At 40.8% G+C, this 14,991-nt stretch overlaps 1 protein-coding gene and 1 long non-coding RNA gene across 6 annotated transcripts in view; one reads left to right on the plus strand and one right to left on the minus strand.

Moving 5' to 3' along the window:
* ELAVL4 (ELAV like RNA binding protein 4) overlaps positions 1-8,340 on the plus strand; it is a 79,048-nt gene extending 70,708 nt beyond the window's left edge. For 2 of the 4 annotated variants that reach the window (XM_007164485.2, XM_007164484.2), the window contains exons 4-7: positions 345-498; positions 2,724-2,949; positions 4,607-4,645; positions 7,634-8,340. In XM_007164485.2, the coding sequence (XP_007164547.1) occupies positions 345-498; positions 2,724-2,949; positions 4,607-4,645; positions 7,634-8,003 (789 nt within the window). In that variant the 3' untranslated portion in view covers positions 8,004-8,340. The remainder of the gene's footprint in view (positions 1-344; positions 499-2,723; positions 2,950-4,606; positions 4,646-7,633) is intronic. The other 2 variants (XM_007164486.2, XM_007164488.2) reach the window with 2 other exon arrangements.
* Positions 8,341-12,700: 4,360 nt separating this feature from the next.
* The window catches only part of LOC130705539 (uncharacterized), a 45,184-nt gene continuing 42,893 nt past the window's right edge, over positions 12,701-14,991 (minus strand). For both annotated transcript variants that reach the window (XR_009005820.1, XR_009005819.1), the window contains exon 3: positions 12,701-13,148. This is a non-coding gene — a long non-coding RNA (uncharacterized LOC130705539). The remainder of the gene's footprint in view (positions 13,149-14,991) is intronic.

A 14,991-nucleotide genomic window follows, 5' to 3' on the forward strand; every position in this document is an offset into this window, starting at 1 on the left:
ATCATCTATACACCCACATCCAGGAGGTACATCTTCAGAACTCCATGCGTGGGTAGTTCTGCATTTAACAGCTGCCATACAGTAGCTATTTTGTTCTGCACTTAGAGACCCTTATCTGTGCATTTGTTTTAAGTTATCACCAACTCTCCTTTTGTTCCTCTATTGCTGTTCTCCTGGTTCTCATTACTATTACAAAAGTAGCTAAAAATCTGAACTACAGAGTTATTTGAACTGACACTGTGAGTTAGAATGATAGACGCGGGGCTGTCATCTCAGTTGTCGACTCAGTCTCTGCTCAGAGGGTGTTGCCTGTAATGGATTTAGCACCTCTTGCCTTTTCCTAGGTCTCATACGCCCGTCCAAGCTCTGCCTCAATCAGGGATGCTAACCTCTACGTTAGCGGCCTTCCCAAAACCATGACCCAGAAGGAACTGGAACAGCTTTTCTCACAATATGGCCGTATCATCACCTCACGAATCCTGGTGGATCAAGTCACAGGTTAAGTATTTTTTTGTCGTTATTTTGTGTCTCAGTGCCACCAGCCAGTGCCTTGTGACCCATGGGAGCGGAGAGGTAGTAGTTACTTGGGGAAAAGGATACGGGTCATGAGTAAACAGATTTTTGACCTAAGAGAAAGACTTTTTATCAATCAACTGCCGAAATTTAAAATGGGCCATCTTGGGAAGTAGGAGATCTCCATCGTGGGAATTGTTCCAGCAGCAGCTAAACTACTTGGCAGAGTTGTAAAGAGGATTCAGCCATCAGGCTGGGAGTGGGGCTGAATGACCTTCAAAGTCTCTTTCAACCCTCAACCAAATAACATTACTTTTGTATGTGAAAAGAGCCTATATGTATAGCTCTGGCTCCAATGATAGCATTGTAAAGTTAGAGGCAACCTCAAACTGCCTCATTTCACACATGAGGAAACAGAGGTCCAAAGCAGGGCATGTGACTTCTGTCCAGTTAGTTAGCAGCAGTGCAGGGATAACCCAGGATCTGGTGCTGTGATACTTTGGCCATCATAAAGAAAAGCAACCGCCGCCACCACCTGTCAGTAAGAAAGGCACCCAGGTTGCTTTTTTTTTTTTTTAATTTATTTTTGGCTGTGTTGGGTCTTCGTTTCTGTGCGAGGGCTTTCTCTAGTTGCGGCAAGCGGGGGCCACTCCTCATCGCGGTGCGCGGGCCTCTCACTGTCGCGGCCTCTCTTGTTGCGGAGCACAGGCTCCAGACGCGCAGGCTCAGTAGTTGTGGCTCACGGGCCTAGTTGCTCCGCGGCATGTGGGATCTTCCCAGACCAGGGCTCGAACCCGTGTCCTCTGCATTGGCAGGCAGATTCTCAACCACTGCGCCACCAGGGAAGCCCCCCTTTTTTTTTTAATTGGAGTATAATTGATCTACAATGTTGTGTTAGTTTCAGGTGTACAGCAAAGTGAATCTGTTATACAAATACATATATCCACCCTTTTTTAGATTCTCTTCCCATATAGGCCATTACAGAGTATTGAGTAGAGTTCCCTGTGCTATACAGTAGGTCCTTATTAGTTATCTGTACTGCATATAGTAGTGTGTATGTGTCAATCCCAATCTTCCAATTTATCCCTCCCCCCACTTACCCCCAGGCTGCATTTTTGATGACAGAAGGTTTTCACCTACTCTAATTTAAAACACCCCCTGGGAGCCATTTAGCATGTGTTTATCATTTGACTATTGCAACAAACCCTCACTGAAGGCAGCTCTGCCCCAGACGCTGCGCAGAGGGACACCAGCGACCAGGGATGAAGGTGGCACAGTCCTGCCCGTACAAGACTCCAGTGTGATGAGTACCTGCTAGGGCTGTCCATTGCCCAACAAGAGCTCAGGAGAAGGCGTGCTGTGCCTGGTGGGCACTGTTGGGAAGGAAGTTTCCATCAAGGAGGTGATGTTTGAACAGAGTTTTGGAGGATGACTTGCAGTTATCTGGCAAGAAGGAGGGAGAGAGCATGCTGGGTGGATAGGATGTATCCTGTAGAATAGATGGATAGGACATACCCTAAGGCGTGGAATTGAGGAAGAACATCATAACCTGTTCGAGGAATATCTGGCAGTTCAGCATGGCTGACGTGAGGTTCAACAGGGGGTTGGGGCCAGATCATCAAGGGCATTAAATGCCACGCCAAGAAGTCTGGAATTCATCTGTACACAGCATGGAGCTATGGAAGGGTTTTTTTTGTGGGTTTTGTTCATTTGTTTTTCTGTGTTTGGAGTGGGGAGCAATGAGGAATAGGTACCATGCACAAGGTAAAAAATTGAAAAGGTGCAGAAAAAGTATAAAAGATGTTTTTAAAAGGTATACTATGGTCAGAGTTTGCTTTTCAAATAGATTATTTAGTTGCCAGGTGTGGTGGACACATTGGAGGACTAGGAACTGGACAGTGGGTGATCAGTTACAGCAACTGAAGGGAGACCTGAGGACTGAGCAGGGTGGCGGCGGGGGGCTGGAAGGGACAGATGAGAAAGCTGCCTGTGTTCTGTGGGTGGGGGGTCACTGTCCAGGGCCATGATGGCAGAAATGCAGGCAGGTGCACTTTGATGGGTGAGAAGGATTCAGGAAGCCAGGCTCAGCCCTGGCCCCGCAGGTGGGCTGACTCCCCAGGGAAATCCATGGGACCCAGCGCATCTCTTCCTGGAGATGTTTACCAGTTTGGTTTGTTCACTCTTTATCAAGGCTCTTTCTCTTTCCCCAGGAGTGTCCAGAGGGGTGGGATTTATCCGGTTTGATAAGAGGATTGAGGCAGAAGAAGCAATCAAAGGGCTGAATGGCCAGAAGCCCAGTGGTGCTACGGAACCGATTACTGTGAAGTTTGCCAACAACCCCAGCCAGAAGTCCAGCCAGGCCCTGCTCTCCCAGCTCTACCAGTCCCCCAACCGGCGCTACCCCGGCCCACTTCACCACCAGGCTCAGAGGTTCAGGTAGGCGTGCCCACGGGGGAAAGAGCCCTGCTACACGAGTGCTGGACAAGAGCCAGGGAAACCCACGGCCCTGAAGCATGGGGCGGGGTGAGAACCTCTGCCTCTAGGAATCACTGTGGGAAATTGCCCCCAAATCTCAGTTTCCACTGCTGTAAAATGTTGATGATTGGACCAGATGCTTTTTCTAAGGCCCCTTTCAAACTACCGCTGTGACCGTGATTAATCTTCAGATTCTTTGATTGAAACAAAATTTCTGCACTTAACCAAATAAGAAGGTTCAGTTTCAACAAGAGTTAATCACAGATAAGTGACCACATCCAGCAGTTTAGACTTAAAGCTAAGGCAGTGGCTTTTAGTAAAGTCCAAGGAAAGAGCAGCCCAGGAGGCACATCCTTGCCAGAGGGAATGGTTTGGTCTGCCCTCCTCCTTCCTCTGCCGGTAACTCTGTTGGGTTGGTGGGGGTAGGGGGGATCCTCTCTTCTGTGTTACCTTTACTCTGACATTGTCAGCAGACTCCGGGAAGACAAGGAGCAAGACTTTGTCCAAGCCTTATTAGTGTTTCCTCTGGGTACCCAACCCCCAGGAAGCTCCAGGTGCAACGGGGCATTCCCCTTCTCCCGGGACATTTCTGAAAGGCAGATTTCTCTCCATGTAGGCAGTCCAACCTTGACCATGTAGGCAGTCCGACCTCTGTTATGCAAGAGATAAGAATATTCTTGACCTACCCATAATAATTCTGAAAATTATTTTATTCCACCCATGTCCCAACTTCCCTTTAATGAAAAGGTCTTTCTCTTTTTCAAACGTCACATGGGAAGATAGTAGGCCTTTCCATCTAGCCACAATGAGGAGAAAAATCAGCCTCTGGAGTGTACTCCCATGCCCCCCAAACATGAAATGGTTAATGATTTCATGAAGAGTCCAAGTCATCTAATTTTTATTTTGGGTGAGAGTACATGCAGTATTTATGTAAAAAACCTTTCCAGCAGGCTTCTAATGGTGGAAACTATGGTTACTACTGCCCCATGATGTGAATAGCTTTATCCCCAAGTAAGATACTGAAGGTGAAGGAGATTATAACAAAATGGCAGTTTGCTGGGCGGTGCTTTCAGGTTGTAAATAGTAAGCTAATTTTTTTAAAATCTGAACCCTCAAACTTCCCCCCACATCAAAAAAAAAAATGTGTGTGGTAAGAAGATTTAGTTAAAGTATCCAGGCTAAGAGAAAAGATCCATTCTGATATGCATGATGTGTGTGCTTATATTGTTAATCTGGAGCAGGGACCTTTATTCATAAATTTCATTACAGTAAAAGGTGAACAACTTAAGATGCCACCCCTTTTTAAAAATTTTCACAGCACAACGTAAAATAAAATCCTCACAAATGTTCTGAGAGGTGGGGGGAGTGGGATTAATTGAGACCTTGAAAGAAAGGAAGGTTCATTAGACACTTGCTTTAAACTCTAGCATTGACCTGAACATGAATTACTTTAGTTGGAGGCAGGAAAAGGGGAAACTACCAGCGGATAGACTCCTAAGCACTGGGGAAAGTTTTTGAGCTTTTCTTCTTTGAAAATGGAGCATTCTTATTAATAGTTCCATTGAGCGATCTTGCCATCTGTGAGGCATTAACCCAGAGACCCTCCTTCTCTTTGCAGGCTGGACAATTTGCTTAATATGGCCTATGGCGTAAAGAGGTAATTAAAACTCCACAGATTGCCAGATGTCCGTGTTGGCACAGACTGGGGCTAGAATTTTTTTTTAATTCACTAACTTTACTTTTTTTTTAATTCTTCCTTTTTCTTCCACCAGCATGTCAAATTCTGTTTTACTTTCAGACCTCAGTTGGTTTTGTTTCTTTTAGGGCACACAAAGTGTGTTTGTGTGTTTCACTTTTTCTTTTATTTGCAGGTGGGCTTCTCCTATGGTTCAGGTGCCACAGCTACCAAGCCTTTGATAATCTGGTCCTCTGAGCGGCTCCCCTAAGAGGGAAGGCTGTGACTCTTTGCCAGATGATTTTGCAAACTTGCAAAGCAACTGTTTTACATTAGCAATGCCAAGATTCAGTTAAGAGGGCAGATTCCAGCAAATCAAAATTAGAACATTTTGCTAATCATCTTATGATTGTCAGTGGAAAAATTAGATTTCGGACTACCAGCCCTGGCCAAAGCATGAATAAGTGCGTGGATGACCTTATGACTCCCGCCCCCAGCTCAAAGTGCATTTCAGGGCCCAGCCTGAGAATGAAGTGTATCTGTGTGCACCTCAACCAGGGGTTTCTTTTGTTACAGGTTTTAGCAGTTATTAGCAATCCTCCCTTGGTTATATATGTATGTATGTTTTAAACTTGCTGTTTTCTTTTATTTAAAACCTTTTTGTGGTGTTAAGGTTTGGGGGACTTTCTGAATGTAGTCACAAGGGTGTTCCAGACCTAGTCTGGAAACTGAATCTCGGGAGGTTGGGTGCTTTATGTCACTGTGTCCATGAGATTCCCACGTGTACTTTTGATAAGCCCCACTGAGCTGCTAGGGAGATAACATCTTCATCATCCTGCTCTGTAGAGCTGCACACTTTAATTCCCCTTCCTGCAGTCAGGGGAAAGAGATGTGGTCTTGAATAGTCCAAGTCACACTCCCTGTATGAGGCAGGCCTTTCACCACTTGCTGTGCATAGTAGGTACCCTGCTCTGGAAACTGGCACGCAGTGGAGAAAGTAACTTGACTGCAGACTTCACTGTCAGGGTGCCAGCCTCTCGAATCTCAATCCCGGCCCCCATGAGGGTAACTGTGAATTATCTCCACGTGTCTAGCATACTGCTTGCCTGGTCCCACGCATTTTACACTTTTTCCCAGCTCTGTCCAATACCTTTGCTCCTCTTGAACTATTGTGAGGTTGCCCCAAATATTATGAAGAGAGTGATGCTTATACGTAGATGAGGTCAGGAAAGACAACTGCAGTGCGGCATGCACACGCCGTCTCCTCCAGTTCCCCACCCACAGTAAACTTCACAAGTTGATAAGAGCATTCTCTTTTCCTATTAAACCCAGATTTGGATCCAGAGTCCTTCCTACCAAAGTGCTCCAGGTAACATTACCATCTAGAGTTGAGGCTCTACTTGAAAACTCTTTGCTGGCCCTGACGTTGGCCTTGTAATATTTAGCCATTCTCTACCTATAAACCGAAAGAGGTCAGTTGACTCCGTTGGAGGAGAGAAGGTTGAGAAATGTTCAGAAATAATGCAAATAACAATTAGACATGGGTTTGCCCTGCTAAGAATCTGTACCATGATGTTTTTGGTTTTGTCCTGTTACTTGTTTTTAAGTAAGAGGGAAGACTGACGTAGTGAACAATACCAAAAGTAATATCTGTTGAGTCACTATGTTTAGCGTATCTTCAGCAGCCATTTGATTATATAAATTTTAGTTAGATACACAACTATTCTTTCATAGGACTTTTGAATCTCTAATAATATATGCGTAATTTAAAAACATTCCTAAATGACACTTTATCCGTTCACTTCCCCAGTTTTTGCTTCCTCTCCTCCTATCCCCCACTTCAAAAAAAAAAACAAAAAACAAAAACTAACCACATGAAAAGCAAGATACTAGTCAGTGTATAGAGTCAAAATACCTGTATGAGTTTGGTATAAAGTAAAATGTTCATAAATATTTTTTCTGCTGTAGGCACTGGTAACCTAATTGTTTTCATCTGATGCATCCATCATGAATCACATACCTATTTTATCAGACGGTGAATAGAATCTAAAGGATTATTTTTCTTTTCAAGATTACGTGAAAACTAAGAAGATTTTGAAGCCTAATACAAAAGTAGTTGTAATAGGACAAATAACAGTTTTCTGCTTTTCTAATGTACAGTGATTCAAGATATATAAGAGCACAAACCACTTGAAATCTCACTCCTGTGACGCTTAGAAATGAATTCTAGATAATATAGCATCAAGGAGTGATACATCTTTATTATTATTGCTAAGGGTTTTTTTCGGAACTCTTTTGAATAAATGCTAAATGAAACATAAGCCACCCATTGGATTAATAACAATGGGTGTATCTCCATGCCCCATAATATCGAGAGATCTCATGTATCTCCATGCCTGATAATACTGAGAGATCTTTGACAACCGTTAAGTCAAGGGACTGCAAAGATGGTAGACTTGAGCACTTCTAGGGCCATCTCCTAAACTGGCTTAAAAAATAAATGAAATGTCCCAAGCATCGACATCCACCAGTGTTATTCACCTATTCAATCGATAAGCAGTTACTGAGTGTTTTCTACGTGTCATGTCTGTGAGATTCCCATATGGGCTCCACTGAATAAATAAGTAGAGTAAAAGGATGAATGAAGTAGGGCCCCTTCTCTGAAGAGCTCACGATCTATTGTGGGGAGGGAGGGTGAGGGTCAGAGTGGGATACCCTATGAACATATACTTGATTGATAGTATGACAGAGCCTTGCTTTGGGAGTTCTTCATGGTTTTTAGGAGTTGACCTAGGCCTTTCTCTTGGCATATACGTGCCTTAGCCAGTCTAACTGTTCCCATTAGAAGAAATGCCACAGACATTAGTTTTTGTATTTTGGTTTTTAAACCCTGAAGACTCTCCTGCAAACACTCACTCAGGCCTCTGCCCCGTGTCTGTGTCTGTGCATCTGTGTGTTATCCACGGTCAGACTGATGTCTGGACCAGTCCCCCCTTCTGCTTGTCCCCCCAGGTTCTCCCCAATCACCATTGACGGGATGACAAGCCTTGTGGGAATGAACATCCCTGGTCACACAGGAACAGGCTGGTGCATCTTTGTCTACAACCTGTCCCCTGATTCCGACGAGAGTGTCCTCTGGCAGCTCTTCGGCCCCTTTGGTGCGGTGAACAACGTCAAAGTCATCCGTGACTTCAACACCAACAAGTGCAAGGGATTCGGCTTTGTCACCATGACCAACTATGATGAGGCAGCCATGGCCATTGCCAGCCTCAACGGGTACCGCCTGGGAGACCGAGTGTTGCAAGTTTCCTTTAAAACCAACAAAGCCCACAAGTCCTGAATTTCCCATCCTTACTTATTAAAATATATATATAAATATATACGAACAAAACACACGCGCGCACACACACATACACATGCACACACACAAAAGAGAGAGAAACAAACTTTTCAAGGCTTATATTCAACCATGGACTTTATAAGCCAGTGTTGCCTAAGTATTAAAACATTGGATTATCCTGAGGTGTACCAGGAAAGGATTTTATAATGCTTAGAAAAAAAGAAAAAAAACACAAAAAAATACCTTTGATGCATTGAATGTTCTTTCATAGCTGTCGTTGTTGACTATAATATACATAGATAGCGACGTGCAGGGATTTTTACCCAGCCAGCTAACTTTACTACCTTCCTTGAAGGTGGGTCTTTTTAAGATGACCATTCGCTCATTTGAAGAAGAAAAACAAAAAACAAAAAAAAATAATAAAAATAAAACAATTTTTACAAAGTAATGGGATTCAAAGAAAGAAAAAAAAGATTTTTCTTTTTTGTCAAAATGTTGATCCAATCAGATTGGTTAAAAAAAAAAAACCCACACAAATTAAAGAGGAATAATAAAAATTGCAAAAATTAAAAAAACTTTTGCAAATTTTTTTATTTTTCCTTTTTTCTTTTATATCATGTGAACTAAAACAGTCTTCTGTTAGGGGATGGGGGCGAGGGGGATACCTGATGACATTAACAATTTAATAACATTAACGTTGCCAAAGAGGTGGTCTCTTTGCTGAAAATGGGTTTCAAGAAAAATCTATTTTTATAAAATATAAAGAATTTTTACAAGAGAATCTGGATTTGAGAAAAAAATATTTTGACTGGCTAATTTAGGGGAAATTGACAACTTTGTCGCGTTCATACTGCACTGGTAACTTTTTAGAGATCAAGATGTGTGTTTTAAACTGGATTCGTAGACTGTTTTTTGAAGGATGGGCTATAAACAGATGATCTTCATATCTTTTCATAGCATGTAATAATAATTAAAAAATTATTAATTACTAGGGGAAAGGAGTGTTCATTCTACCCAGGGTACCACAGTTCCCCACAGTCAAAACCCAAAAGCAAGGAGATGAGTTGAAAGACAGTTTTTCTTTAAGTCATCAGTATGGGATGTCAGCAGAACAAAAATTAAAAAGATTAATTTTTCCTTTTGATCTAAAACTTCCTTAGTTTGAGCAGTAGGTGCTACGAAATTATTTACATATCTTAGTATCATAGTTAAATGTAATGTGTTTAGGAGAGGAAAACAAAAACTACATTTGCTTTAAATTCATTAAGGAATTTTCAAATTCACTTTGTAGCCCATGCTGATAGAATTGGGCTGTGTTGGTACATTTGAAACACTGTTTATGTTGCTTGAAACACTTATTTATTTAATCGCAGATGTGATGATGCCTATGGCCGAGATCAAATATAGCTAGATTGGCTAGACTACTTATTTGTTTACTTAAACTATGGGAAGAAGCATATTATTGTGTCATTCTGTTGTGTGTGTATGTGTATATACAATATAAATATATATATATAAAGTTATTTTTTCTTTGGGTTAATTTATTATAAGTTGTAACACTTGGCTAGTTTTGTTTGTATATGTCTTAAAATGTTTTCTTATGATATTTAAGTGACAGTTAAAGAGGTATCAAGGTAACTTGTGTAGAACTATTGTTTGATATATTGTCATGTTTGTTGTGAATATTTTTTCTTACTGCACAGTAGAAAAATAAAAACAACTGGGTCTTTATTTTAATGTAATTCAGATTGGGGAAAACAAAACAGAGCTAAGGGAACAAAATGACTGAGGGAGCATTCTCCCACGTCCAGTGCACTGATCATTTTAGTATATTTGTGCTTTGTACGGTTATATATTTAAAACAAAAACAAAACAAAAAAATACAAGGGTTCATGCTCTTCCCTGGGTAATAGAAACAGTTACTCGCTATGCATAATCTAGTTGATAGTTAAATTTGCTATTGCTTTTCTTGTCTTGTTATATACAATCTTTTCAATACCAGTTTAGTCTTAATGGTAATAAAACGTTATGGTTATTTATAACTTGTGCTTATTTTGTGCGTTTTTTTCTCATGCTGAACCCACTAAGTGCATGTAGACAGAACTGTTGTTTTCACACTAAAGAGGCAAACTTTGTAGTAGTAGCCGTAGTGGTAGAGAGGTAACGAAAACCACGGCTGCATTATAGACTCCTCCTTTAAATTTTTTTTCTGTTTTTTTTCCTCTTTTCGGTTTTGAGAAAAAAAACACCAGATTTCAGTTCAGAGAACACTCGTTCAACATTCAGGGAAACCTTTTTACATCACCTGCTATGAATGAACTCAGTTTGCTGGCAAAGTTTGATGCATTTGCTAAGCATTAGTGGGAAAGGCATGCCAAAATCTCTTCTCTATAAAGTGTTCACTCTTGGGGGGGAAAAAAAAAGGAAAAAAAATCTTAGGACCAGGCAGTTGTATACTTTAGTTATAATGAATGACTTCATGTTAATCTTGCTAGTTTAGATGATTTCTGAGGGAAAGTATTGTAAATGTTTTTTTTTCATAATCTTGTTGTGTTTGAATTATTTGTACTTTGTCCAGACAATAAATGAAAGTGTGTAGAATGGATTTGAGCTTCCCAGATTTTTAAATGTGTTCACTCACACTTTTTTTTCTGTAGCATCTTCAGATTTCCCCAATATTTTTACCATTAAACAAACAAACAAAAAAGGTAGAGTAAATTTCTGTTTTGCAACTTAGCCCAGTCTCTCAAAGTCAACTCAGTATTCAAAAGTCATTGCCCTAGTTCCACACTACTAAAGGTATGGTCTCCAACCAGCAGTTAGTGTCATCTGGGAGCTTGTTAAAATGCAGAATCTCTGGCTGAATGCAAATCTATATTTAACCAGCTCCCCAGGTGAATCACTGGTACCTTAAAGTGTGAGGAGCACTGTCCTGGTTGATAATGAGCCGACAGATTTGGCATTGTGTTTGGCATTATGATGCACTAGTGTCTGTTATTCATTTATAAGCACACTTGCGACTTGTGCAGAAGAAAGGGAGTCACTATTTGCGGAGCTTCTATTATGCGTCAGACAGGCTGTGTGGCGCCCTCTACGTTCTCTCTCTCGGTCCTGCAGCCATCTGGAAGAAGGAGGTAGCACTAGCCTCATTTCACAGATGACAAGACTGAGGCTCAGTGAGATTAACTTGAAACAGCTAGCAAATTTCCAGCTGGGATTTGACTCCAAGTCTGATACAACTGCACAGCACCTCAGCATTGAGATGGCAGAGCTTGCGCAATAGTAAGGAAACAGACCATCTTGTACTGGAAGTGAAAAGAAAGGTCACCTCTTTATTTAAGCTCATTTTTGCTTAGAAGTGTCAAATATCTGACTTTCTTACCTTTGAATAGAAACCTTAAACAAGGACTTTTTCATACTGCGTATAAGAACGTGATTTAAGCTCAGCCTAGGGGGAAAAGATTGCCTAAGGTATCATGAAGTCATATTAAAATACGCCCTGAACTTTACAGATGAGCTTTTCAGTGATTTCCTGATATGATCATTCATTGATGATCTACTGCCTGTCTTTTTCATCTTCTCACTAATTGAAAATTCATAATACCCCATAAAACATCACATCACCACCCACAAACTGACACTTGAAGAAGAAATGCCCCCACTGATCCAGATGAAGGAATAGTCAGTCTCTTCCATTTCTCATTAGCTCCTTTTTTATTATTATATTAAATTACCTCAATGGTTGGGATAATTAAATTCAGGGCAAAGAATAGGATTTAATTAACCAAGCTAAATATTAAAACTCTAAGTCAGCCTGAACTTTGCATACTTAAAGATTCTCCTTTTAGTTTTGTCTTAAAGACAAGCTGCTATGTTCCTTTTCTGAAGAGAAATGGGCATTCAAACTAATTACTACCCCCAGGAATAACAGAGCTTCGCAAATGTGTACATAGGGTCTAAAAATGTTGCTGCCAAACCTATGATAGTTATTACCAATCATCACCACCCCTGCTCATTAAAGGTGTCATTTTAGTGCACTGTAAACAAATGGATACTTATTTTGGAATATTGGAAGTTGATGGACTCTTACCAGTTCATGTAGTTCATTCCCCAGCCTCCAACAGATCTATCCTGAAAGTTTCACAATTAGCTGTAGGTGTTTCAATAGATCTTTAAAGTATCCAAAGAAGGACATTCTACATACACTCTCTTGGCAACACTTCCCATCATCAGCACAACTTGTTTGCCTAACATCTAATAAAAAATCCGTCTTGCTGCAAGTGTAAGCCTGTTACCTCAAATCTCCAGGCAAACATTGTATAGTTTCTGTAGGTGTTTGTAGGAAAGATCTAACAAATCACAAGAATGCAGAGATTATTAAATTTCTTTCAGGTCCTAGGTACATTATGTTTTGCTTGGATGAAGAATTGCATGCCAGAGAAGGTTGAGGGCATTTACTTAGTGTTATTTCTGTCAAAGTGATAGGACGAGAAGAGGGCCAAAAACAACATGCTAGTGTCTATAACCACCCCACATCATCACCACCAGCATCAAAACTACTTACATCCACTACCAAAGATCAAGCACTGACCAAATGATGGTTGCAGCCAGCAGTTTTTATCCACTTGAGTCCTGTTTAAATTTTTTTCATCAAGATTAATCATTATTTATTGAATAAAACATTTAAACCCCAAAGAATAACATTTAAAAGTACATTTGACACAAAGTCTCTTGGGGCCCCTACTCAGTCAGTATTTGGGTCTGGCTACTTTATCCTTGTCAAAATTCGGCATTTAATTGCCTTTTACCGTAGATGATTCAGGAAACTCTCAGTTCTTGAAATTGTTTTGTCCTGACTTTCTGTAGGCACAATGCATTTGTTCCCTAACAGACATACACATGCAAACACACAGAGGCAAACATTTGTACAGTTGAATAGGAAATGGGGTTTTCTACTTTCACCTGCAAAGTCAAAAATCAGATCTAACAAGACAGCATTAAAAGCAAGAGTGTGATTTCTAAATGGAAGAGCTATTAAAATCTTAATTTGAGGCCATCCTTCCTGGATCCATTCCACAGCCTTAACAAGAGTTCACAGAACACAGCTGTATAATATCCTTACACCCTTCACTGCCTTTGTTCTACCTGAAAAAGAGAATAATAACAGGAAATTACATTTTATTTCCATGAGCTAAAATCAAGTTTTAATATTGTCCAAAAATGGCTCGTACTGTTCCTTTATCTTATTAACTTTTTGGCATATTAGGTAATAAGATAATTTCTCATGGTACAGTATTTATGTTAGAATCATATTTCTCTCTGTGCAGATCACTTACAGAAGTGTCTGTTAACAGGAGAGAATGATGCATAATCGGCACTTAAGATTAAAATAGACCTGAGAACATAAAAGTGTTCCTTCAATTAAAGGAATAGCATTTCTCCAGTCTCCTCTTTTTTTGTTTCTGCAGCAGGATGAAAACTGGCTTAAAAATCACCCAACCCCGGGTTAATTACCAAAAAGCTTCCCTATGCAAGTCCAGCTTGATCTACTAGTAGTTCAAATACAAAGTGGATTCACATGCCACTGCAAGATGCCATGTAATTATTTTAAAAAGTTTCCAGCAAAGTCCTCGAGGTTTAAGAAATGGTTTCTAGAAAGAGCACTAGCATTTATTATCCTTCCAATATGCCAGACACTATACATTTAGCATTTTGTCCTTCTGCCAACCCAGTGAAGGGTAACATCACCGGTTAACATTGAGCACGAAGAGATTCAGGGAGATTTGGTATCTTGTGCAAGTGAGTAGGTGGTGAAGACAGAATTCAAACCCAGGCCTATCTGGCCCCAAAGCCCCCGGTTATACCACCCTAGCTATGATCCAATTCTGTCACAATTAGAGCTTCATTTCAATTAAAGGTGGAGATGAGTCCTGTTATGTCATGAACAAGGGAAATAACATTAATGCCCTGTGCCTGGGGCTAACCTTCTCCCCAAATCTTTAATGGAAAAACAGATCCAACAATATTGGTTTACAAGCAAATTGACAAAGAAAAACTAAAAGTAATAGTTTTTAAACACTGTTTGCTCAGCAGTGCCAAAAAACAAAGATTATTTGTTGGCAGATCTATTTAAACCACCAAAAGTCATTGAGGTAGAAAAGAGTCAAGGATAGGATCAGAAGGTAAGAATGTTTACAAGCCACCTTAGCTGCCCTTGGAGCTGGCCCTATGAGTCTCCCTACAAATTAAAGCACTGTGTGAACCAGTATTACTGTGGTGGGAGCTCCTTCACTACCTGTGTTGCCCCCAAATCCTCAAAACAATCCTGGGAGGCACATAACATAATCCCCATTTTACATCTGACAAAACAGACTCAGAGACGTTAAGTATCTTGCCCAAGGTTGTACAGCAGGTGGCAGAACTGGAATTTACACCCATGCCATCTGGCTCCAATCCACTGTCTTTCCACTAAAGCACACTGACGGCCTTTTAATGTGACCACCACCATCAGTTGAACACCCACTTACCTGTGAGGTACAGCAGGGTGGTGGGGGGCAGGGAGAAACCCACCTAAGCCTTGTCTACACTAGAATCCTTACCCTGAACATCTGCCACATGCCAGGCACTGAGCTAGGGGCACACAATGAGTAAACATATTCAGCCTTTTTTTTTTTCTTCCACCTATTTTGTGCATGACAGTGTGCATTAGGCTATGACAGAAAACAAACAAACAAGAAACAGGAATGGAAGTTTGGGATTCTGTTACAAGGACAAGACATATGAAACAATTATTTAGCCATGCCAGATAGTTTCTGTGCTGAAAGGAGACTCACAGGAAATTTTATAAAATCTGTGGGGAGTGAAAGGAGTATTCTGGGGCCCAGAAAGGGAAGAGAATATGACCTGGAGGTAAGAGGAGAGTTCTGGTGAAAGAAAGTTCTGGGTTTGAATTCCCTGGCAAATTGTTTAATGTCTCTGAGATTCCTGA

The sequence above is a fragment of the Balaenoptera acutorostrata genome, chromosome 1 (assembly GCF_949987535.1).
Source record: "Balaenoptera acutorostrata chromosome 1, mBalAcu1.1, whole genome shotgun sequence".
Taxonomy (NCBI): domain Eukaryota; kingdom Metazoa; phylum Chordata; class Mammalia; order Artiodactyla; family Balaenopteridae; genus Balaenoptera; species Balaenoptera acutorostrata.